General features: G+C 37.0%; 1 protein-coding gene across 1 annotated transcript in view; it reads left to right on the plus strand.

Moving 5' to 3' along the window:
* Positions 1–23,089, plus strand: part of LOC137651066 (lysocardiolipin acyltransferase 1-like) — a 23,217-nt gene extending 128 nt beyond the window's left edge. The window contains exons 1-10 of the mRNA XM_068384204.1: positions 1–13; positions 504–658; positions 1,465–1,591; positions 7,244–7,448; positions 8,840–8,952; positions 12,337–12,487; positions 14,134–14,251; positions 17,805–17,998; positions 19,146–19,292; positions 22,448–23,089. The exon at positions 1–13 is cut by the window's left edge and continues 128 nt beyond it. Coding sequence (XP_068240305.1) covers positions 1–13; positions 504–658; positions 1,465–1,591; positions 7,244–7,448; positions 8,840–8,952; positions 12,337–12,487; positions 14,134–14,251; positions 17,805–17,998; positions 19,146–19,292; positions 22,448–22,494 — 1,270 coding nt within the window. The 3' untranslated portion in view covers positions 22,495–23,089. The remainder of the gene's footprint in view (positions 14–503; positions 659–1,464; positions 1,592–7,243; positions 7,449–8,839; positions 8,953–12,336; positions 12,488–14,133; positions 14,252–17,804; positions 17,999–19,145; positions 19,293–22,447) is intronic.
* The last annotated feature ends 1,388 nt before the right edge of the window (positions 23,090–24,477 follow it).

The raw sequence follows: 24,477 nt of genomic DNA on the forward strand, positions 1-24,477 counted from the left end.
TCATATCCAAATGGTAATAGCAACTAGAAGTACGATACCTATCTATAGGAGTACGAATATTGTTTAGGAACGTACGATATCCCATTTGATAGATGAAGACACCTCAATTGCAATATGGAATAAAACTTTTTTATATCCTCATATCCAAATGGTAATAGCATCTAGAAGTACAATAATTATCTATAAAAGTACGAATATTGTTTAGCAACGTATGATATCCCATTTGAGAAATGAAGACACCTCAATTGCAATATGGAATAAAACTTTTTTATATCCTCATATCCAAATGGTAATAGCATCTAGAAGTACAATAATTATCTATAGGAGTACGAATATTGTTTGGGAACGTACGATATCCCATTTGATAGATGAAGAAACCTCGATTTTCTATGGAATACACTTTTCATATTCTTATATCCAAATGGTAATAGCAACTAGAAGTACGATAACTACCTATAGAAGTACGAATATTGTCTATCAACGTACGATATCCCATTTGACAGATGGGCGACGCCAGCGGGGGAGGAGAATGTGACGAACTACCTAATTCCGTAGCGAGTTTGGAACGTCCCAAGAGCCTTGGTGTGAATGGAATCCGCGTGGAAGAAAAAGTCGGCTGGCAAGGATGGTTCAAGGGTATCAGCTATACCCTTCTGTGGTGAGTATTGTGTTATTCTTTTCTACTAAAATTCGAGGAAAACAATTTAGCAAATTACTAAAAAGTAACTTATTTAGACTTAACTAATTATATCTTTTGTTAGGGTCGTCATTGGTAAAGTATATAAGTAATTTGGATGAGCTGTTTAGTATATATATAAATTATAATCACTAGCAGAACCCGTGTAAATTACACGAAATGATATTTTCAATACTAATTATCTTGTTCCTAACCTATACATGTTTGAATAAAATGTCCCGAGATTAATTTTATAATCTAGGTTGTGGAAATTGATAGAACTGAATTTTTTGTCTAATATTTAAAAAAAAGAGTCAGGTGCTAAAGACAAAATTGGGAAAACTATATAAGATGTGCTTTGGTTAAGTAATCAAAGTCTAATATGAAACTGTATGAGTATACCATGAAATTATTTCCGTTTTCTTTAAAGCGTGAATTTGTTAGAGTATCACATGAAATTATTTCTGTTTTCTTTAAAGCATGACACAAAATAAATAACACACAAGCTATCGTATTAATATATAGATGATACATTTTTTTGGTTACATTTTCCGTCTTAGTTCATATAGTATCGATTAAAGAGTGCCTTTTTATTACAGTTTTCTAAGGTGCGCCTTCCTTATTACTGTTTTCTAAAGCATACGGGTGCCTTTCTTACAAGATTCTGTCTTTTCTTTACTATATTCTAAAGAGTGCCTTCCTTATTACCGTTTCCTATGGTGTACCTTCCTGATTCGTCTTTCCCTTATGAAGTTATCCTAATTCATCCCTTTTTTTTCCCCCTTCAGGTACGGATCAATCATGATGGGCTTCTACTCCCTATACTGCCCCATCCTGCCACTTTTACTTATCAACAGGAAGGTCTACAGAAGGGCAACAGAGGTCATCTTCACCATGTGGGAGAGCTTTGCTGTGGTGAGAGAGAGAGAGAGAGAGAGAGAGAGAGAGAGAGAGAGAGAGAGAGAGAGAGAGAGTAGCCATTGCATGATTTTACCCAGTCGAGGAATGAGGGCCTAACTTATCTGGTTTGCAATTGTCAAATATTATTCACACTCTATCAAATACTCTGGCTAATATCAATGCCAAGCTAATAAATAACGATAAGAGATAAAAGCAATAAAAGTAAACATAAAAAACAATAAAGAACCGGGAAGTAAACTTATTTTAAACTGAGAAATGGAGGGGAAAAAATTGGGCTTTCCTTAGAATAAAACAATAATACAGACAGAAGAGGCTAATCTCGCAGCCGATGCTGATCTTGCAGCATATGTTGATCTCTCAGCAGATGGTGATCTCATAGCAGATTCTGATATCACAGCTGATGCTGATCTCACAGCAGATGATGATCTCATAGCATATGCTGATCTCACAATAGAAGCTGATCTCGTAGTGGATTCTGATCTTACAGCAACTGTTGATACCGGTGGAGATGCTGATCTCACAGCAGATACTGATCTCGCTGGAGATGCTGATCTAACAGCGCTGTCGATGGAGATGCTGATCTCACAGCAACTACTGATCTAGCGGCAAATGCTGATCTCACAGCTGATGCTGATCTAACATTGAGGCTGATATCGCTGTGGATGCTGATGTCAATGGGTTTGCTGATCTCACAGCTAATACTGATCTAGCAGCATCGGCTTATTTGACAACAGACGCTCATCTCGCAGTGGAGTCTGATCTCGCAGCGGATGCTGATCTCAATGGAGATGCTTATCTCCCTGATTTGCAAAGAGAAGCGAACACAAGGGAAATGTAATTCCATTTTATTTGCGCATGAATATTCTGGCAAGATGGTTGTTCGACCTGATTAATGGGCCAGATAGAGATGGTCTGGGTCTATTCTGGAATACAGATTAAATGAAAGAGGCGGTATTTCTGTAGAATATATTGAAAAGGCCTTTTGCAATTATACATATATGTGTATATATATATATATATATATATATATATATATATATATATATATATATATACACATATATATACATATATATATATATATATATATATATATATATATATATTTATGCATATATATATATGCATATATATATATATATATATATATATATATATATATATATATATACATGTGTATATATAATCATATATATACTGGTAAATATATATATATATATATATATATATATATATATATATATATATATATATATATTTATGCATATATATATGCATATATATACATATATATATATATATATATATATATATATATATATATATATATATATATATATACATGTGTATATATAATCATATATATACTGGTAAATATATATATATATATATATATATATATATATATATATATATATATATATATATATATATATATACACATACATACATACATAAAGTATATGCACACTTAATAGTTACGTAGACCTTTTTATTTTTCGACTTCCTCACCTTTTTTTATTGAAAACCACTAGAAGTCTACATCCGAACTGAAAAAAAAAAACGAAGAAAGTAACATGTACGGTGGTGGGATTCGAACTGAAGCAAGAAATATTGCAGCACGGATGTTTACTCAAAATAGTAATGATTAGGTTACAAAATACAGTATATAGCAAGAGGGTATGCCCCACTTTATTTACCCTTGACCTAGTTTTTTTTCATTCCTGCGTATTATACATATTTGTATCTTTGCATCCGTCAATTTGGAAATTATCTGCAATCAGTCTCATTCAAGAATAGATATTTTACATTTTTGGGTGAATTCGTATGCGCATGCGTTTGATAACCAGCCAATCAGAGAAGGACTAGCATCACCCAACCAATCAGAGAAGGACTATCATTAACCCAACCAATCAGAGAAGGACTATCATTAACCCAACCAATCAGAGAAGGACTATCATTAACCCAACCAATCAGAGAAGGACTATCATTCCCCCAATCAACCAATCAGAGAAGGACTATCATTTCCCCAAGCAACCAATCAGAGAAGGACAATCATCCCCAAACCAACCAATCAGAGAAGGACTATCATTCCCACAACCAACCAATCAGAGAAGGACTATCATTCCCCCAACCAACCAATCAGAGAAGGGCTACCATCCCACAAGCCAACCAATCAGAGAAGGACTATCATTCCCCCAACCAACCAATCAGAGAAGGGCTACCATCCCACAAGCCAACCAATCAGAGAAGGACTATCATTCCCCCAACCAACCAATCAGAGAAGGGCTACCATCCCACAAGCCAACCAATCAGAGAAGGACTACCATTCCCACAACCAACCAATCAGAGAAGGACTATCATTCCCCCAACCAACCAATCAGAGAAGGGCTACCATCCCACAAGCCAACCAATCAGAGAAGGACTATCATTCCCCCAACCAACCAATCAGAGAAGGGCTACCATCCCACAAGCCAACCAATCAGAGAAGGACTATCATTCCCCCAACCAACCAATCAGAGAAGGGCTACCATCCCACAAGCCAACCAATCAGAGAAGGACTATCATTCCCACAACCAACCAATCAGAGAAGGACTATCATTCCCCCAACCAACCAATCAGAGAAGGGCTACCATCCCACAAGCCAACCAATCAGAGAAGGACTACCATTCCCACAACCAACCAATCAGAGAAGGGCTACCATTCCCACAACCAACCAATCAGAGAAGGACTATCATTCCCCCAATCAACCAATCAGAGAAAGGCTACCATCCCACAACCCAACCAATCAGAGAAGGACTATCATTCCCCCAACCAACCAATCAGAGAAGGGCTACCATCCCACAAGCCAACCAATCAGAGAAGGACTATCATTCCCCCAACCAACCAATCAGAGAAGGATTATCATTCCCACAACCAACCAATCAGAGAAGGACTATCATTCCCCCAACCAACCAATCAGAGAAGGGCTACCATCCCACAAGCCAACCAATCAGAGAAGGACTACCATTCCCACAACCAACCAATCAGAGAAGGGCTACCATTCCCACAACCAACCAATCAGAGAAGGACTATCATTCCCCCAATCAACCAATCAGAGAAAGGCTACCATCCCACAACCCAACCAATCAGAGAAGGACTATCATTCCCCCAACCAACCAATCAGAGAAGGGCTACCATCCCACAAGCCAACCAATCAGAGAAGGACTATCATTCCCCCAACCAACCAATCAGAGAAGGATTATCATTCCCACAACCAACCAATCAGAGAAGGACTATCATTCCCCCAATCAACCAATCAGAGAAAGGCTACCATCCCACAACCCAACCAATCACCGCAGAGCAAAAACATCCCGATTAGTTAAGGATGAAGACGAACAAGTACTGCCTACTTTCCTAGTGTACTTTGTCCCCTCCATCTGAGCACGGTATTATGCTAATATAAGCAACTAAGCGTATCTACATGCAAATGAGATATCTCGAACTGAACGGACGTTTTCTTATCCTTTCCTTTGGATAAGGTAGGATTAATGTCGTCTTTTGTAATTCTACATATATGTATATATGTATGCTGTGTATATATATATATATATATATATATATATATATATATATATATACACACACACATATACATATATATATATATATATATATATATATATATATATATATATATATATATATATATATATATATATATATATATATACACATACATACATACATACATGAGGGTACACTCAGGCACACTATTCTATCTTATTTCTCTTCCCCTTGTTTTGTTAAAGTTTTCATAGTTTATTTGGGAAATATTTATTTTAATGTTGTTACCGTTCTTTAATATTTTATTTTTCCTCTCCTCACTGAGCTATTTTACCCGTTGGAGCCCCTGGGCTTATAGCATCCTGCTTTTCCAACTAGGTTTGTAGCTTAGCAAGTAATAATAATAATAATAATAATAATAATATATATATATATATATATACATATATATATATATATATATATATATATATATATATATATATATATACTTATATATAATAACTTTAAGAAAGTGCCACACTGTATAAAAATTCTTAATCAAAGAAATTTATGTTGAAAAGTTGATAGGTATCAAAGTAGTAATTATAATTAAAGTAACAATTTAAAAATAAAAATTATGATATGAAAAAATTATAATAGTTATAATGAAGGAAAGAAGTACAAGATGAAAGATGATATTACGTAAAAACGGTAAACATCAAAGAAGATAAAAAAAGGAAAAAATAAAATAAAAAAGTTCTATCCCCAACACTTAAGTTGTTGAGTCCTTCAAGTGGCCAGAAATGTCAAGGGAGAATTAGAGGCGTTGAATAAGAAAAATAATATAATGACTCACTTTGAAGTATAATTATGGGGGGAACTATAGTCCATTTCTTTTAGCGATGCATATTTGCACCGACTCGCAGCGGTGCCCTTTTAGCTCGGAAAAGTTTCCGGATCGCTGATTGGTTGGACAAGACAATTCTAACCAATCAGCGATCAGGAAACTTTTCCGAGCTAAAAGGGCACCGCCGCGAGTCGGTGCAAATATGCCTCGCTAAAAGAAATGGACTATAGTTTATAGGTTGCTCGTGAATGGTAGCGGCAAGGGACAGTGACAATAGCCCAGGATAATGCCCCGGAGACTGACCACATGTACATATGATCAGCACTCGAGCGACCCCCCTCCACTCAAGATAGAACCAGGGAGTGCCAGACAATGGCTGTTGATGATTTAGCAGGTAGATCTATAGTCTCCCCCAAAAGCCCCAATCCTTAACTCACAAGGACGGTGAGGTTGCGCACTACGAGAAACTATCGCGTCTTGAATCCCAGTCCAGCAGGTTGCTAGACTGAGATTTAATATCATGAATGAAGCATTTAATGTAATTTTATTTTAATGTGTATTTTTATAGAGTTAATGTTACTTAAACTATGAAAAATTGTGTAGATTGGACTGAAGTTATTTTTTAAAATTTGAGTTAAATTACCAAGTGTTTGGACCTGTCAGGCCATTCAACAATAAAGTGCAATAGCACTATGAAAATGTATACTGTATATAGATAAATAGATATGATACATATAGTGATGTTTGTATGTATGTACGTATACTGTACTGTATTTATGTTTCTAGTGCGTATGTACACTTATGTTTCTAGTATGTACGTATACTTGTTTCTAGTATGTACGTATACTTATGTTTCTGGTATGTACGTATACTTATGTTTCTAGTATGTACGTATACTTATTTCTAGTATGTACGTATACTTATATTTCTGGTATGTACGTATACTTATGTTTCTGGTATGTACGTATACTTATGTTTCTGGTATGTACGTATACTTATGTTTCTGGTATGTACGTATACTTATGTTTCTAGTATGTACGTATACTTATGTTTCTGGTATGTACGTATACTTATGTTTCTAGTATGTATGTATACTTGTTTCTAATATGTATGTATACAGTACTTATGTTTCTGGTATGTACGTATACTTATGTTTCTAGTATGTACAACTACACATGAGATTTACGATGCATTAGTACATTAACGAAATATTTGCTTCATGAAATTAACCGGGAACTTTTTTCTCATGTCCTTCAACATTCCACCCTCAGGCACTGATGGAGGTGCTCTACGGCGTAAGATTCTTCATGTCAGGAGACGTGATACGACCTGGGGAGAGATCCCTCCTCCTCCTGAACCATCGAAACCGCCTGGACTGGAATTTCTTCTGGGGCGCCCTGGCTCACGCCTCGTCCCCGCCAGCGCATAACTGCAAGATCGTTCTAAAATCTGGCATTCGGAAGTTTCCAGGACTTGGTTAGTAATATTTTAGGTTTATGTTTTTTACTTTTCCAGGGGACTTCTCAGTAGAGGTTCTTAGGTTTGTCTTAAAGGTCTGGAATCCTCTCAGTAAAGGTTCTTAGGTTTGTCTTAGAGGTCTGGAATCCTCTCAGTAGAGGTTCTTAGGTTTGTCTTAGAGGTCTGGAATCTTCTCAGTAAAGGTTCTTAGGTTTGTCTTAAGAGGTCTGGAATCTTCTCAGTAAAGGTTCTTAGGTTTGTCTTAGAGGTCTGGAATCTTCTCAGTAAAGGTTCTTAGGTTTGTCTTAGAGGTCTGGAATCTTCTCAGTACAGAAAAGTCCCCTTGTTGATGCAAGGCTTATTCAAAACTTGGTTTAGTTTTTTTTACATTTTTATATTCCGGGGGACTTCTCAGTAAATGTTAAGTTTGTCTTAGAGGTCTCCAGGAATCTTCCCAGTAAAAGAAAGTCCCCTTGTTGATGCAAGTCTTATTCAAAACTTGGTTTATTTTTTTATTTTTTCAGGACTTTTCCAAGGGACTTCTTGATAAAGGTTCTTAGGTTTGTCTTAGAAGTCTCCTGGGGACTTCTCAGTAAAGAAAAGTCCAATTATTGATGCAAGTCCTATTTAATCTAATAAAAATATTCATATTTACTGCTTATATACTTATAGATAAGTAGAGGCAAGAGCCTTTGCTAAATGGTTATTTAGAAGATTTTTCAATACGTTGGTATGTGGAAGCAAGAGACTGTTGGAGAATAATCTAAAAAAAAATACTTAGAAATTATAATTTCTATAAGTAGGTTCTTCAATTAGCATGATTGTATGCCTAGCATAAGGCCAGTTCATATTTATTCTAACGGCAAAGAGAATGAGAATTTTTTTTTTAACGTATATAATTTTCTAAAGTCAAGACCCCAACCTGATAACTTAACATTAAATCCAACCTATTCGAGCAAGAAATCATTAGTAATCTGCAAGTCATAATTATGTATCCTAGTTCTAACAGTCTATAGAAAACTGTACAAGAACTGTCTTTCTCTTTCATTATTATTTAAGAGAGCGTGCTAGAAATAGGAATAAATGGCGAGCGATTGTGACGCAGTTCCAGTAGGCCCTGCTGCTTCCTCCTATGCCTTAGATGACCGCGGAGGTAGCAGCAGTAGGGGATTCAGCATTATGAAGCTTCATCTGTGGTGGATAATGTGGGAGGGTGGGCTGTGGCACCCTAGCAGTACCAGCTGAACTCGGTTGAGTCCCTTATTAGGCTGGGAGGAACGTAGAGAGTAGAGGTCCCCTTTTTTGTTTTGTTTCATTTGTTGATGTCGGCTACCCCCCAAAATTGGGGGAAGTGCCTTGGTATATGTATGTATGTAAGTATTTCTACATGTGGCTATATTTCTTTTCAGGTTGGATTATGCAAATGAGCTGTTACTTGTACATCCACCGTCGCTGGGAAGAAGACCAGAGACTCATGTCAAATATCCTGGATTATTACAGGGACATCAATCATACATTCCAGGTATTGATATTCTTTAAAGGCATACAGTCCCTTTTGTATTCCAAGCATACATTTCAGGTACTGACACTTATTCTTTCAAGGCATACATTCTCTTTTGGATTCCAAGCATACATCCAAAGAGTTCTTCCAAGGCATATAATACCTTTTGAATTCCAAGCATACAGTTCAAGTACTGACATTCTTTCTTTCAAGGCATACAATCCCCTTTGGATTCCAAGCATACATTTCAAGTACTGACATTTATTCTTTCAAGGCATACAATCTCCTTTGGATTTCAAGCATACGTTCAAAGTATTCTTCGTAGGTATACTATCCCTTAACTTGGATTCCAAACATATATATCTAATGACATTTAATTGTTGAAGGCTTACAATCCCTTTTGGAATCCAAGCATGCATTTCCAGTACTGACATTCATTCTTTCAAAGGCGTAGAATACCCGTTTTGATTTCATGCATACAGTACGTTATAATCACGGATATTTGCACACAACAAAACACTTATTTCAGGTACAGCCATTACGTCTATTAGGAACATAATCCATTATTAGAATGCATGCATGAACTATACAATCCCTATGGGAATATTCACCATATGTATATTTACAATCCCTCCCAATAACCTATTTCTTCTTCACCCTTAATTGACTTATTTGTGGTAGCCTATTGTAAACGTCCTGCCGGGTAATCTGCTGGACGGGAGTTTGAGACCCGCTCTGGATCGATAGTTTCTTGTAGTATCTACATCATATTGTTGTGAGATAGAAATCGGGGGATTGGGGAAGCCTATAGGTCTACCTGCCTGATCCTAACCTGATGGAGAGAGGGCTTAGGCACTGACCTTATGTATATATAGTCAGTCTCTAGGACACTGTTCTATCCCTTGCCTCTGCCATTCGTGAGCGACCTTTAAACCTTTCATTCCTCATTTCAGATTCTGCATATATAGTGTCTCTAGGTCACTGTTCTGTCCCTTGCCTCTGCCATTCATGAGCGACCTTTAAACCTTTCATTCCTCATTTCAGATTCTGCATATATAATGTCTCTAGGTCACTGTTCTATCCCTTGCCTCTGCCATTCATGAGCGACCTTTAAACCTTTCATTCCTCATTTCAGATTCTGCATATATAGTGTCTCTAGGTCACTGTTCTGTCCCTTGCCTCTGCCATTCATGAGCGACCTTTAAACCTTTCATTCCTCATTTCAGATTCTGCACATATAGTGTCTCTAGGTCACTGTTCTATCCCTTGCCTCTGCCATTCATGAGCGACCTTTAAACCTTTCATTCCTCATTTCAGATTCTGCATATATAGTGTCTCTAGGTCACTGTTCTATCCCTTGCCTCTGCCATTCATGAGCGACCTTTAAACCTTCCATTCCTCATTTCAGATTCTGCATATATAGTGTCTCTAGGTCACTGTTCTATCCCTTGCCTCTGCCATTCATGAGCGACCTTTAAACCTTCCATTCCTCATTTCAGATTCTGCATATATAGTGTCTCTAGGTCACTGTTCTGTCCCTTGCCTCTGCCATTCATGAGCGACCTTTAAACCTTCCATTCCTCATTTCAGATTCTGCTCTTCCCAGAGGGCACAAATCTAACGAAAGAAACGAAGAAAAGGAGCCATGAACGACCTTTAAACCTTTCATTCCTCATTTCAGATTCTGCATATATAATGTCTCTAGGTCACTGTTCTATCCCTTGCCTCTGCCATTCATGAGCGACCTTTAAACCTTTCATTCCTCATTTCAGATTCTGCATATATAGTGTCTCTAGGTCACTGTTCTGTCCCTTGCCTCTGCCATTCATGAGCGACCTTTAAACCTTTCATTCCTCATTTCAGATTCTGCACATATAGTGTCTCTAGGTCACTGTTCTATCCCTTGCCTCTGCCATTCATGAGCGACCTTTAAACCTTCCATTCCTCATTTCAGATTCTGCATATATAGTGTCTCTAGGTCACTGTTCTATCCCTTGCCTCTGCCATTCATGAGCGACCTTTAAACCTTCCATTCCTCATTTCAGATTCTGCATATATAGTGTCTCTAGGTCACTGTTCTATCCCTTGCCTCTGCCATTCATGAGCGACCTTTAAACCTTCCATTCCTCATTTCAGATTCTGCATATATAGTGTCTCTAGGTCACTGTTCTGTCCCTTGCCTCTGCCATTCATGAGCGACCTTTAAACCTTCCATTCCTCATTTCAGATTCTGCTCTTCCCAGAGGGCACAAATCTAACGAAAGAAATGAAGAAGAAGAGCTATGAGCGACCTTTAAACCTTTCATTCCTCATTTCAGATTCTGCTCTTCCCAGAGGGCACAAATCTAACGAAAGAAATGAAGAAGAAGAGCTATGAGCGACCTTTAAACCTTTCATTCCTCATTTCAGATTCTGCTCTTCCCAGAGGGCACAAATCTAACGAAAGAAATGAAGAAGAAGAGCTATGAGCGACCTTTAAACCTTTCATTCCTCATTTCAGATTCTGCATATATAGTGTCTCTAGGTCACTGTTCTATCCCTTGCCTCTGCCATTCATGAGCGACCTTTAAACCTTTCATTCCTCATTTCAGATTCTGCTCTTCCCAGAGGGCACAAATCTAACGAAAGAAATGAAGAAGAAGAGCTATGAGCGACCTTTAAACCTTTCATTCCTCATTTCAGATTCTGCTCTTCCCAGAGGGCACAAATCTAACGAAAGAAATGAAGAAGAAGAGCTATGAGCGACCTTTAAACCTTTCATTCCTCATTTCAGATTCTGCTCTTCCCAGAGGGCACAAATCTAACGAAAGAAATGAAGAAGAAGAGCTATGAGCGACCTTTAAACCTTTCATTCCTCATTTCAGATTCTGCATATATAGTGTCTCTAGGTCACTGTTCTATCCCTTGCCTCTGCCATTCATGAGCGACCTTTAAACCTTTCATTCCTCATTTCAGATTCTGCATATATAGTGTCTCTAGGTCACTGTTCTATCCCTTGCCTCTGCCATTCATGAGCGACCTTTAAACCTTTCATTCCTCATTTCAGATTCTGCATATATAGTGTCTCTAGGTCACTGTTCTATCCCTTGCCTCTGCCATTCATGAGCGACCTTTAAACCTTTCATTCCTCATTTCAGATTCTGCTCTTCCCAGAGGGCACAAATCTAACGAAAGAAACGAAGAAAAGGAGCCATGAACGACCTTTAAACCTTTCATTCCTCCTTTCAGATTCTGCTCTTCCCAGAGCACAAATCTATTGAAAGAAACGAAGAAGAGCCATGAGCGACCCTTAAACCTTTCATTCCTCATTTCAGATTCTGCTCTTCCCAGAGGGCACAAATCTAACGAAAGAAATGAAGAAGAAGAGCCATGAGCGACCCTTAAACCTTTCATTCCTCATTTCAGATTCTGCTCTTCCCAGAGGGCACAAATCTAACGAAAGAAACGAAGAAGAAGAGCGACGAATTCGCCGTGAAAGCGGGTCTACCTTTCCTAACGAACGTTCTCCATCCCCGCACAACTGGTTTCACTTATCTTGTTAACAAGATGAGAAATGGTGAGGATTGAAATCCCAGTATTTTCTTAACCATGTGTAAGTCATAAGATAGATTCAAAAAAATTATGGCACGCAGTTAATTTTCAACTTGAGAACCTTAGGTATGGCGATTCCACCAACACAAGGTAACAAGGATAATTAAAAGTAGTGGGACGAGAGTTTTCTGTCACGAACGAAAATATCAATATAAATGAGTTTAAATCATTTACTTAAATTCCTTTGAATTCATAAAATTAACGGGATAAGGTCTCTGATTTTTAGTGTTCATTATGAACGATTTTAGATCCTACTTTACAATAGGAGTAAGTCATAAAATAGTATGGAAAAAGTTATGGCACGCAGTTAATTTTCAACTTGAGAACCTTAGGTATGGTGATTCCACCAACGCAAGGTAACAAGGATAATTAAAAGTAATGGGACGAGAGTTTTCTGTCACGAACGAAAATATCAATATAAACGAGTTTAAATCATTAAGTTAAATTCCTTTGAATTCATAAAATTAATGGGATAAGGTCTCTGATTTTTAGTGTTCATTATGAACGATTTTAGGTCCTACTATGCAATAGGAAGAGATGTCTGTTATGTTTTGAATACATAGACCTATAGATTACGATTAAACCAGTCAATAGCTGAATTCCATTTCATAAGTTGTAAATAATACACATGGTAGTAGCATTCAGTAGTGGGTGTAGAGCGGCACCTTGCTGTAAAGGGGATATTGAAGAGGAGATATCTAAACGGCACGAGACCTCTGGTTGTGGTTTTACACGCCCCAGTTATATACCGACACCTATTTAGGTGAGCGAGCTGGGTTCTACCCTGGCATTCCTATGCAACTTTTTTCTCTGGTAATACATAGCAGTTATATACCTTAGAAATGATGCTAAAGGAGCATTTCACTGGGCGGCACAGGTCTCTCGCCCAGAAATAGATTTTTCCTTCGTCAAAATCCCATGATACGTCCCCCAACACAAATGTACATAACTAATTACGCAAGTATTTTTGCACGACTAGCTATAGCCCATTCAACAGGTGTTTAGAGTTTCATTAACAGATCTTTTAGATACAGTTGTACCCGAGGCGTTACCGGGTATCTAATAAATAAAGTAAAAGATAAGTTATGGGAAAAATGCCCCTTTACATATAAACAAGAATTTTTGTAGGGTTTTCTTCAAATAGATACACACACACACACATATATATTGTGGAAATAATACTATATGTAAGGTTCCACCACAATTCAGCAAATAAATTATGAAAGAGACAGGGACTGTCAAATACATACACACACACACATATAAAGTATATTGTGGAAATAATACTATACGTAAGGTTCCAGCACAATTCAGCAAATGAACTATGAAAGAGACAGGGACTGTCAAATACATACACACACACACATATAAAGTATATTGTGGGAATAATACTATACGTAAGGTTCCACCACAATTCAGCAAATAAATTATGAAAGAGACAGGGACTGTCAAATACATACACACACACACACATATAAAGTATATTGTGGAAATAATACTATACGTAAGGTTCCACCACAATTCAGCAAATAAATTATGAAAGAGACAGGGACTGCTGTAAAAATTACACATACCTATTTACTTAAAATATCTATATTCAACTTCCGCCAGGCAATCAACTAGATGCTGTTTACGACATCACAGTGGCTTACCCCCACACGCTACCTCTGACGGAGCTCGACGTCCTGAGGGGAAAAATGCCTGAGGAAGTACACTTTCACATTAAAAGGTAATGGAACATTTTAACCCTTTTACCCCCAGGCTCTTTGGAAATTTCCAACTCTTAACCCCCAGGGGGTTATTTTTTTCCCAGCACATTTTGCAGTATATTTTTTTAAATTGCTCTAACAGCCTTAATTTTTGTCATAGAGAGGTCAGGTTGGTCTCATTCTCTTGGAAAATGCCTGAATTTTCTCAAAAAATTATCAAAAATATGAAAAAAATAATTTTTATAGCATTTTTTTGCAAGGACGTACCGGTACGTCCATGGGGGTAAAGGGATGGGTTTTGTGAAACGTACCAGTACGTCCTTTGGGGGTAAAAGGGTTAACATTGTTATTAGTTGAATACATTCCCACATCTAAGGCTCGCTTCACATGAGCGGATTTTTTCCGCATGGAAATTGTGTTCCACTCGTTGGGAGGTATGTCTTCAAACAAGAGGATTTTCCCCGAGCGGTCTCGTAGTTTCCAAGCCGCCACACTGGAACCACGCAGATTAGTAGTGTATGCGGTTAGTAAATGACTATCACTCAGAAATTATTCCGAGCGGGTAGCGTGTGAAGGGCTTAATTGATTTTTAAACTGCGCGGTATTAATCTGTTCGTGTGAAGTGAGCCTAAGGGTAAGACAGAATGAGGCATGGGTATATATTTACATCAAAATTAAGAAAAAAAATTGTCTAATGATAAGGATAGATAATGAAAGAAAATCATGCATTAACAATATCAAATTAGAACTAGCGGTAGAATGATGTATTAATCTGTTCGTGTGAAGCGAGCCTAAAGGTAAGACAGAATGAGGCCTGGGCATATATTTACATCAAAATTAAGAAAAAAAATTGTTTAATAATAAGGATAGATAATGAAAGAAAATTATGCATTAACAATATCAAATTAGAACTAGCGGTAGAATGATGTTAACTACATTTTCCTATCATATGAAAGACGAAGTTGTATGTTAAAGATGTTTATAAAACAAATATAAGATCAAAGTAATTATTTCTTTATGTAATGTTCTCATTTCTCCTTATATTAAAGATGAAATTGCATCAAGTCAATTTCCAAATAATCTGTAAAAAAAAAAATCATGGCAGATGAAATGAAACAAATACATTGTCATCAAATGAAAGATATGATGTATGAATTTAAGGTTTTCATTTTAGAAAATGAGATTAAAATGAAAGAAAAAGTACATTTGTACATCAAGAGGCAAGAAGAAATTAAGTACTTAAGAAAAGGTTATTTATCGCAAGTAGTGCAATGCTTTTCATAAAGTTTCAACGAATGGTAAATCACCCAAGTGACACAACACAAGCATATGAATTTCATATAAACATTACTGGAATTATTTACAAAAGAATTTGGGAATTGGATAATTTCTATGTGCTCTTTGCTATCCTCAACAACATTTCACTCGTAGTGACCTTATGAGCTACAAGAAGTTTCTTCCAGTTGTTACTATACTCGTTTATGCACAAGTTCGGCTAGAAATGGCTAAAATGGAATGAAGGTTAAAATAAAGTATATGCTGTAATTTACAAAGACCATGCCATGTACTACGTACAGAGGCTGACAGCCTAAGCAGTTTAGGGTTGAAGGGATCAAGAAAAGAGGAAGTGAAGAACAGGTGCTAACCGTAAGGACAAGCCGAAATGAAGGCATCGACGGTCGTCATAACTCATTAACATTTCTTCATACTGTAAACCAATAAGTCATCAGATCAGAGTTAATGAAATATTGTAATAAGAGATACTGCCAGGCCTCCTTCATAGCCTAAGATTTTTAAACCCTTTTACCCCCAAAGGACATACTGGTACGTTTCACAAAACTCATCCCTTTACCCCCATGGACATACCGGTACGTCCTTGCAAAAAATGGTATTCAAAATTTTTTTTGCATATTTTTGAGAAAATTCAGGTATTTTACAAGAGAATGAGACCAACCTGACCTCTCTATGACAAAAATTAAGGCTGTTAGAGCTATTTTAAAAAAATATACTGCAAAATGTGCTTGCAACAAAATAACCCCTGGGGGTTAAGGGTTGGAAATTTCCAAAAACCCTGGGGGTAAAAGGGTTAAGATACTTGGCTCTCCTATCTTCCATCTCCCCTGCTTCTTTCCGATAACCAACCAGATCAGAAAGCTAATGATCTTTAATAAATTCTCGACTGTCAGCCGCTTATATTATATCTTCCGTCTTCCCTTCTTTCCGATTGCCCTCATTAGACAAATCTATCAGACTTCTTCAATCTTGAGACTTCCAGTGCCATGGGTATTTCCACACTTGCGCAATCCGCGATTCTAAAATTTCCACTGATCATGTTGGTCGCCTGAATAACGAATATCAGCTTGGTCCAGACATTTTCAAAGAGGATTAAACTTCAGAATTTAATACTATTTTTCCTGGTTTTAGTTTACCATAGATAACATTGCTTAAATCATTCTTAATTTTGATCGTGATAAAATTTAGGTCAAGTACCAAGACCAGTAAGTCCACTGGGAGCTGGGAGAAATATTATTTTTATCTTTTTATCATAACCTTAATGGGAGGGGAAGTTATTTTTAAAATTTTAAATCATAAGTAATATTATTTTGTCTGTAAGAAGACATTTTCATTTAGAATATATCTCACAAAGAATGACATATTAATTCCTTTGCCAAATAATCAATGAATTTTATTGCACTTTAACCCTTTTACCCCCAAAGGACGTACTGGTACGTTTCACAAAACCCATCCCTTTACCCCCATGGACGTACCGGTACGTCCTTGCAAAAAAATGCTATAAAAATTTGTTTTTCATATTTTTTGATAATTTTTTGAGAAAATTCAGGCATTTTCCAAGAGAATGAGACCAACCTGACCTCTCTATGACAAAAATTAAGGCTGTTAGAGCAATTTAAAAAAAATATACTGCAAAATATGCTAGGAAAAAAATAACCCCTTGGGGGGTTAAGGGTTGGAAATTTCCAAATACCCCGGGGGTAAAAGGGTTAATGGGAAGGGAAGTTAATTAAAAAGTTTAAATCATAAGTGATATCATTTTGTCTGTAAGAAGACATTTTCATTTAGAATATATCTCACAAAGAATGACATTTTTATTCCTTTGCCAAATAATCAATGAATTTTATTGCACTTTAAAGCCAGTAATGGACGAAGCTCTATCATAATGTAAATAATCCGATTAATGACAGTCCAAAACAGAAGGATGACCTGGAGAGGGGGAGTAGTAGGTGTCGGTGAGGTAGTCCAACTGTATTCTCTAGGGCCTGTCACGGCCCTCCCCTTTGATGAAGGGATTATCTAAATGGAAGACAGCCTGTGAATAGTGGTTTACACACGCCCTTGTTAAATACACGACACCAACAAGGTGTTCGCGCGAGGGTTGTAACCTCTGCATTCCATGCTTTTATCTATCTCTAGTATATTTGGAAGATTTATATTAGAAAAGTGTAAAGAAGGACCCTTTTCACCGGGCGTCACAGGTCTCTCCCCAGAAATAGATTTTTCCTTCGTCAAAATCCCTTAATTATACTTTCTAACATCACCAACATCTGATTACAGGCATCCCGTCAGCTCGCTGCCAGCGACGGACGAAGGTTTAAAGACTTGGCTGGCCGGTGTCTGGTCCGAGAAAGACGAGCTCCTGCAGACCACGTTAAGCCAAGGGCACTTCCCAGAAAGTTCTACGAATCTTTCCCACCCTCCGGTCAACGCTTCCTACCTCTCTGTTCTCTTTTGGCTTCCCCTGACTTTTGGTAAGGGACGGAAAGTTAAAGTCAATGTTATGTGGTATTTTTTTCATTCCTTATCTTTTTTTTAAAGAAGTTTCATTGGTTTAGTAAGCATCCAAATCAAACTTGTAAGACAAAATTAGGTATCCAAATCTGGCTCTAGTTTATAACTCAATTAAGCATCTAAATCACTTTAAATTTTTAGCAAAGTATAATAATAGACTGAGGTGGTATGGTCATGTCATGAAAAGAGATGAACAGTATATTGGGAGGAGAGTGATAGAAATGGAGGAACAGGGAACGAGAAGGAGAGGGAGACCAAAGCGAAGGTGGATGGACTGTATCAAGGATCACCTTCGATCAAAGGGATTAACCAGTGATGAAGTGTGGGACAGAGGTAGATGGAGAACGCTATCTAGAAACATCGACCTCACATAGAAGTGGGAAAAGATGCAGACAAAGAAGAAGAAAAGATAATACTATGAGCTGATCCTCCACTTTATATACAGGCCATTTTATTAATAAAATTTAGCCCAGTTTCAAGTTATTAGAAACTTAAAAAGGAATTACTAAGAAAGTTAAATATCATCTTATAAATGTCAGTAATACAAAAATTAATTAGACAAGAAAATTCCCTATTGTAGAACATACTGTGCTATATATCAAGGTTTTATTGCATGGTCTTAGAATTCATACTGCATTGGTTTTAATCTATAATATATAAAAGATTCCTACTACTTATTTAATGAAAGATAAATAGTAATTAGTACACATTAATAGATTCATTAACCCTTTTACCCCCAGGCTCTTTGGAAATTTCCAACCCTTAACCCCCAAGGGGTTATTTTTTCCCCAGCATATTTTGCAGTATATCTTTTTTAAATTGCTCTAACAGCCTTAATTTTTGTCAGAAAGAGGTCAGGTTGGTCTCATTCTCTTGGAAAAAGCCTGAATTTTTTAACAAAAATATGAAAAAAAAAAAAAAATTTATAGCATTTTTTTGCAAGGACGTACCGGTACGTCCATGGGGGTAAAGGGATGAGTTTTGTGAAACGTACCAGTACGTCCTTTGGGGGTAAAAGGGTTAATAGATTCATTAATGTGCCTTACGTTACTAGGATTTTTCTACGGTACGTCCTCATAGTTCAAAAGTTCCCGTTTATATTTCTAGGTATGGCTTATTTACTGTGTACCTGGTGGGTCGTTCAGCTCTGGTGTCTAGTCTTCACGGTCTTCTTCATGGTGATTTCCTTTGGAACTAATGGCCTTCAACATTTCGAAGTATGGCTGTACAGAAGACAAACCCGGTATAAAAAAAGTGAGTGAACGTAAAACGAAACGAGGTTCCAAGTGTGTGATATTTCCGCTGTAGTGAAACCGGACGATTTCATGTGCCATATTCAATGCAATATATTAACAGTCAGATCTCAAAAGATACATTGGTGATAGAAAAAGCATCAGATGAAAGTTCTCCATAGCCAAAGCCTGTGAAATTACGAAGCATAGATGACAAATGAGAAATATTCGGTAATAGGTGGAACAGGTTTCCAATATTCAAGCGTATAAGATGATGTTCATGTACTCCCGAAAGATTCAAGTCTGTATTTCCTTTCAAAATGGTTTATTGTTAGATTTAGAATATCCCCGTAGGATCTTTTTTCCATTTGAAATATTCATGAGTGATGTTTGAAAAGTAAAAAGCCTAATTTAATTAATTCAAAGGTAAAGGTAAAGGTAAAGGTGTCTGGTCTCAGTTCCAGCTTCATCAGAGTAGATGCTCACCAGAACGTCAGCCGGGCAAACCCAACCACCCACTGTGGTGCTAAACCACAGCAGTGATCTCCCCCAGTAAACAGCTTAAACTCATAATCCCGGGCTGGGATCGATCTGCTGCCATGCGAAGGCTAGGCGAACACGCTACCACTGTACTAGCCAGGATAGGTCATTGAAAAGACTTGAGGGTTAGTGACAATAGAAATATATCAGCCAGTGGGACCAACAGTTAGTCCATAGTAACACGGCATGCGAATGAAATGATTTTGTATCAGTCACCGCTAATCCAAAAGAAAATGAGAAACACAATTAACCCTTTTACCCCCAGGCTATTTGGAAATTTCCAACCCTTAACCCCCAGGGGGTTATTTTTTCCCAGCACATTTTGCAGTATATTTTTTTTAAATTGCTCTAACAGCCTTAATTTCTGTCATAGAGAGGTCAGGTTGGTCTCATTCTCTTGGAAAATGCCTGAATTTTCTCAAAAAATTATCAAAAATATGAAAAAAAAAAATTTTATAGCATTTTTTTGCAAGGACGTACCGGTACGTCCATGGGGGTAAAGGGATGGCTTTTGTGAAATGTACCAGTACGTCCTTTAGGGGTAAAAGGGTTATGAAATGAAGAGGAATATCTCGATAAAATCCTGTTGGTCTTTTCAACGCTTAAATCTTACTGTACTTCTTTAGTAATTTCTTCATGGAAATGACCCGATATAGAGTACGATCTCAGATGGAACACCACGATTGATTGATTTTGAGTTCTCTGGCCTCCTGACATCGAAGGTCATTTACGCTGCCATCATTTGGTATAAGAGAATAAAAGGAAATTCAATTATAAGCCATAAAAGCCAAGATGTCCTTTTTAAAGTTAAATAGACTTCAGAAGACCTGCTTCTGAAATAAAGCTAAAAATTCTGCTAGTATATTACAACGCATCCTGCCCAAGAATCTACATCATGTATATTATACAGTAGATACAGGTATTTTTGGTACAGAAATGTCAATTCACGAACATACAGTAAGGTTTTATACAGTAACGTTAACTTTACATCACAAAAATCTACATCATGTATACTATACAGTAGATACAGGTATTTTTGGTACAGAAATGTCAATTCACGAACATACAGTAAGGTTTTATACAGTAACGTTAACTTTACATCACAAAAATCTACATCATGTATACTATACAGTAGATACAGGTATTTTTGGTACAGAAATGTCAATTCACGAACATACAGTAAGCTTTTATACAGCAACATTAACCTTACACCACAATCTCAACGTAGAAATTCTTTGCGAGATGTTAAAATTGATATCAACACTATGAAAATATAATTTGGAGCATGCATCTAAAAATATACGATATGTGAAAAATGCTGTAAAAAGAGAGATAAAGAAAATTAAATGAGATTTCAACAGACACAAATAGGTATGCAACAGCACGAATACCATACAGTACAGAGATCTTGACACGGAAATGCCGATTCATGAGTGTACCGTAAGGTTTTATTCTGCGATATTAAACCTCACATCACAATGTCAACATGGAAATTCTTTGAGAGATGTTAAAATTCATAACTTTTATTAAAGCAATTATCAACATTATGAAAAATAATTTGGAGCGTGCATCTAGAAAATATATGCTGTGAAAAAATTATAAAAATAGGAAATAGCAGCACTAGGAGATTCAGCATTATGAAGCTTCATCTGTAGTGGATAATGTGGGAGGGTGGGCTGTGGCACCCTAGCAGTACCAGCTGAACTCGTGGGCTGTGACACCCTAGCAGTACCAGCTGAACGTAGAGAGTAGAGGTCCCCTTTTAGTTTTTGTTTCTTTGTTGAAGTCGGCTACCCCCCAAAATTGGGGGAAGTGCCTTGGTATATGTATGTATGTATGTATGAAAAATAATTTGGAGCGTGCATCTAGAAAATATATGCTGTGAAATAAATTGTAAAAATAGAAAAAAAACTGATATATCAACAAACGCAAAGAGCAATATCAGTCAATGAAACTTGGGTAACAGTGCATTGTAAAAAGCAATATCCAAAATAATGGCAGCAACGATGAGGAAAAGGAAGACCGTTACGTGCTCTTATGATAATGGGAATCAAAAATAGGTCTTGGGTACTGGGCATTGCATCGCAGTTAATTGTCGATAGGAATTTGGGTTCAAACAATGCAGACATCGATGTAGTCTTTAGTAGTCTTTAGTATTGACGTAGCAGGCAATCATTTCTTTAATGACACGTTTCTGTGTAGAAAATCGATGCAGTACCCTATCCTACCATTTTTGTTGTTGATACATTCACCAAAAACAAAGCAGGTATGCCTTTATTAGAAAGCAAACTCAAAAAAGTATCAGATGGTTATTAGATTAATGTTTACACATATAACATTACTGTATTTTAATACTTGATATCTATATGAAATGGTTTTACTATTTACAGGGAGTTTGCACTGTATCAAGTACAAACTAATAAGAGACTAAAGGCCTTTAGGAACAATAACATTCTCTTTGAAGAACTGTAAATACCTGTACAGTATTTAATTTCATTGCCCTTGAAGAACTCTCAGTGCTAGAAACATGTTTGTAAGCAAGCCAAGGCATGCATTTAGTGGTCTTGGAAATAACATTGGGGAATTCTCCACCCTGCTTTCTGTCATGTCTAACGTCCTCTCTTTTCTCCAACTCAGTAAGCGAGAAGACGTCGTCCCCACTCGAACAAGAACGAGAAAACTAACGGAGGAATGATCATAGCCATGAAAAGTCACAGTGGAAACTAGCTTTAACAATTCTGATAAATTTCCAAGATCAATTCTCAATGCAAGCTTAACGAGTAGATGCTAACTACTGCCCTGCGAGCAAGCAATATATAGTGGTACAAGAACCATCTACTGAACATCAAGAAAAATAATGTTGCCTTCAATTACCTGCTAATTTCTAGTTTGATGAAATGGGAACATCTTAAAGCCATTTATTATCTTCAATCATAGTGTAGAATTTCCTCATGGCAATTTGCTTGTACTCAAATATAAAATAAAAAGTCTGGCAAGCTTCAATGAAACAGAATTTCTAGTAATGAAAACCAAAAGAAAAAAAGAAAGTAATGATTAACAAAACAAAAACAAACATCAAGTACACAACAGTACACTATTTATTCTGTGTTCGTAAATTTATGTCGAACCCTTTGAACGATATTCGAGAGTTATCATGCTTCAACTAATACAAGGAGAGTTTCATCCGGTAAAGTGAATGATTTGGGAAAGCCTATACCGAGACCCTTTGCGTCAATAGGCGTAGGAGGAGATGATGATGAATACAAAGAATTGAGGGTCACCTGAGAACACAAGGGAAAAGCACAGAGATACCACGCGGTAACCACGTGGGACACACGAGTCGGGACACAAAGGGTCGTAAGAGAATGAGAGCGGCGTGATGGTATCACGACGCGACCAGAGAACTTACTGACTAGCAAGACCCAAGCTAACGCCGACCTAGCTCAGGTCTACCCTCAGGGCACGTTCTCCTTACTCCTGGGTTAGTCCTCCATAGAAAACGGAGGTAGGGTATACTACACAAAACTCTGGTCGGTTGAGAGGAGATTACAGGTAACTCCTAAGAAAGTAGTTCGAGGTAAGTATCTGTGTTGGAACAAACAAAGAATTGAGGGTCACCTGTTGCTGTATTTACATTGGTTGGATTACATTTATGAATTTGAGCTATATAGCCTGGTGCTGAGGAATGAGACCCTGTAGCACCAGTATCTGCATTGAATAAAATGCAGACCAGTAACAAAGATATATTACAACTGGGGAGATGTACAGTATGTACGACGTGAAGTTAAAGGACGGTGTTTTTATCTGTGTAACTTTCTTTGAGTGCTCATAAAAGCTTTATCTAGTGAAAATAAAATGTATCCCCATGTACGTTATTTAACATATATAGTGAACATAGAATCTCTTTCCTGAAGACATTCCTTTAATATTTTAAGTAGCCTACACTATTTAATGTACCAGTATATTCCTACGGCAAACATTAAAAAAACTTAAAAAATTCCACAGATTAGTATGTCAACATCATTAGCTTATTCAATATGTACTTTAAAAATTAACAATTTTAGCCTGAAACAATATTTTCTAAAAAAAGGGGTATTTTAGTCTCCCTTTTACCCTCAACGCTATTTGGAACTTTCCAACCCTTAACCACCAGGCGTTTTTTTTTCAAGCACATTTTGCAATATATTTTTTTTAAATTGCTCTAACAGCCTTAATTTTTATCATAGAGGGGTCAGGTTGGTCTCATTATTTTGGAAAATGCCTGAAGTTTCTCATAAAGTTATCAAAAATATACAAAAAAATGTAAATAGCAGTTTTTTGCAAGGACGTACCTGTACATCCATGGGGGTAAAGGGATGAGTTTTGTGAAACGTACCAGTACGTCCATTGGGGGTAAAAGGGTCAAGCAATTTTCTCACTACCCACTTATGTTTGTTGAGAAACAACAAATCCTAATGCATTCGATTTCTCACAGTTTAATCTTAATATTCTGTAATCGAAATAAACAATGAAGGTGTTGGATGGCACCTCGTTGTTCCAGGGGATGTTGATGAAGGAGAGGTCTAATTGGAGAGGGACCTCTGGTCATGGCTCTATCATGCCCCAGTTATCTATACTGACACTTAAAGAGTGAGCGAGCTGGGTTTATTCCTGGCATTCCATGCATC

This window comes from Palaemon carinicauda, chromosome 12 (assembly GCF_036898095.1).
Source record: "Palaemon carinicauda isolate YSFRI2023 chromosome 12, ASM3689809v2, whole genome shotgun sequence".
Lineage (NCBI taxonomy): Eukaryota > Metazoa > Arthropoda > Malacostraca > Decapoda > Palaemonidae > Palaemon > Palaemon carinicauda.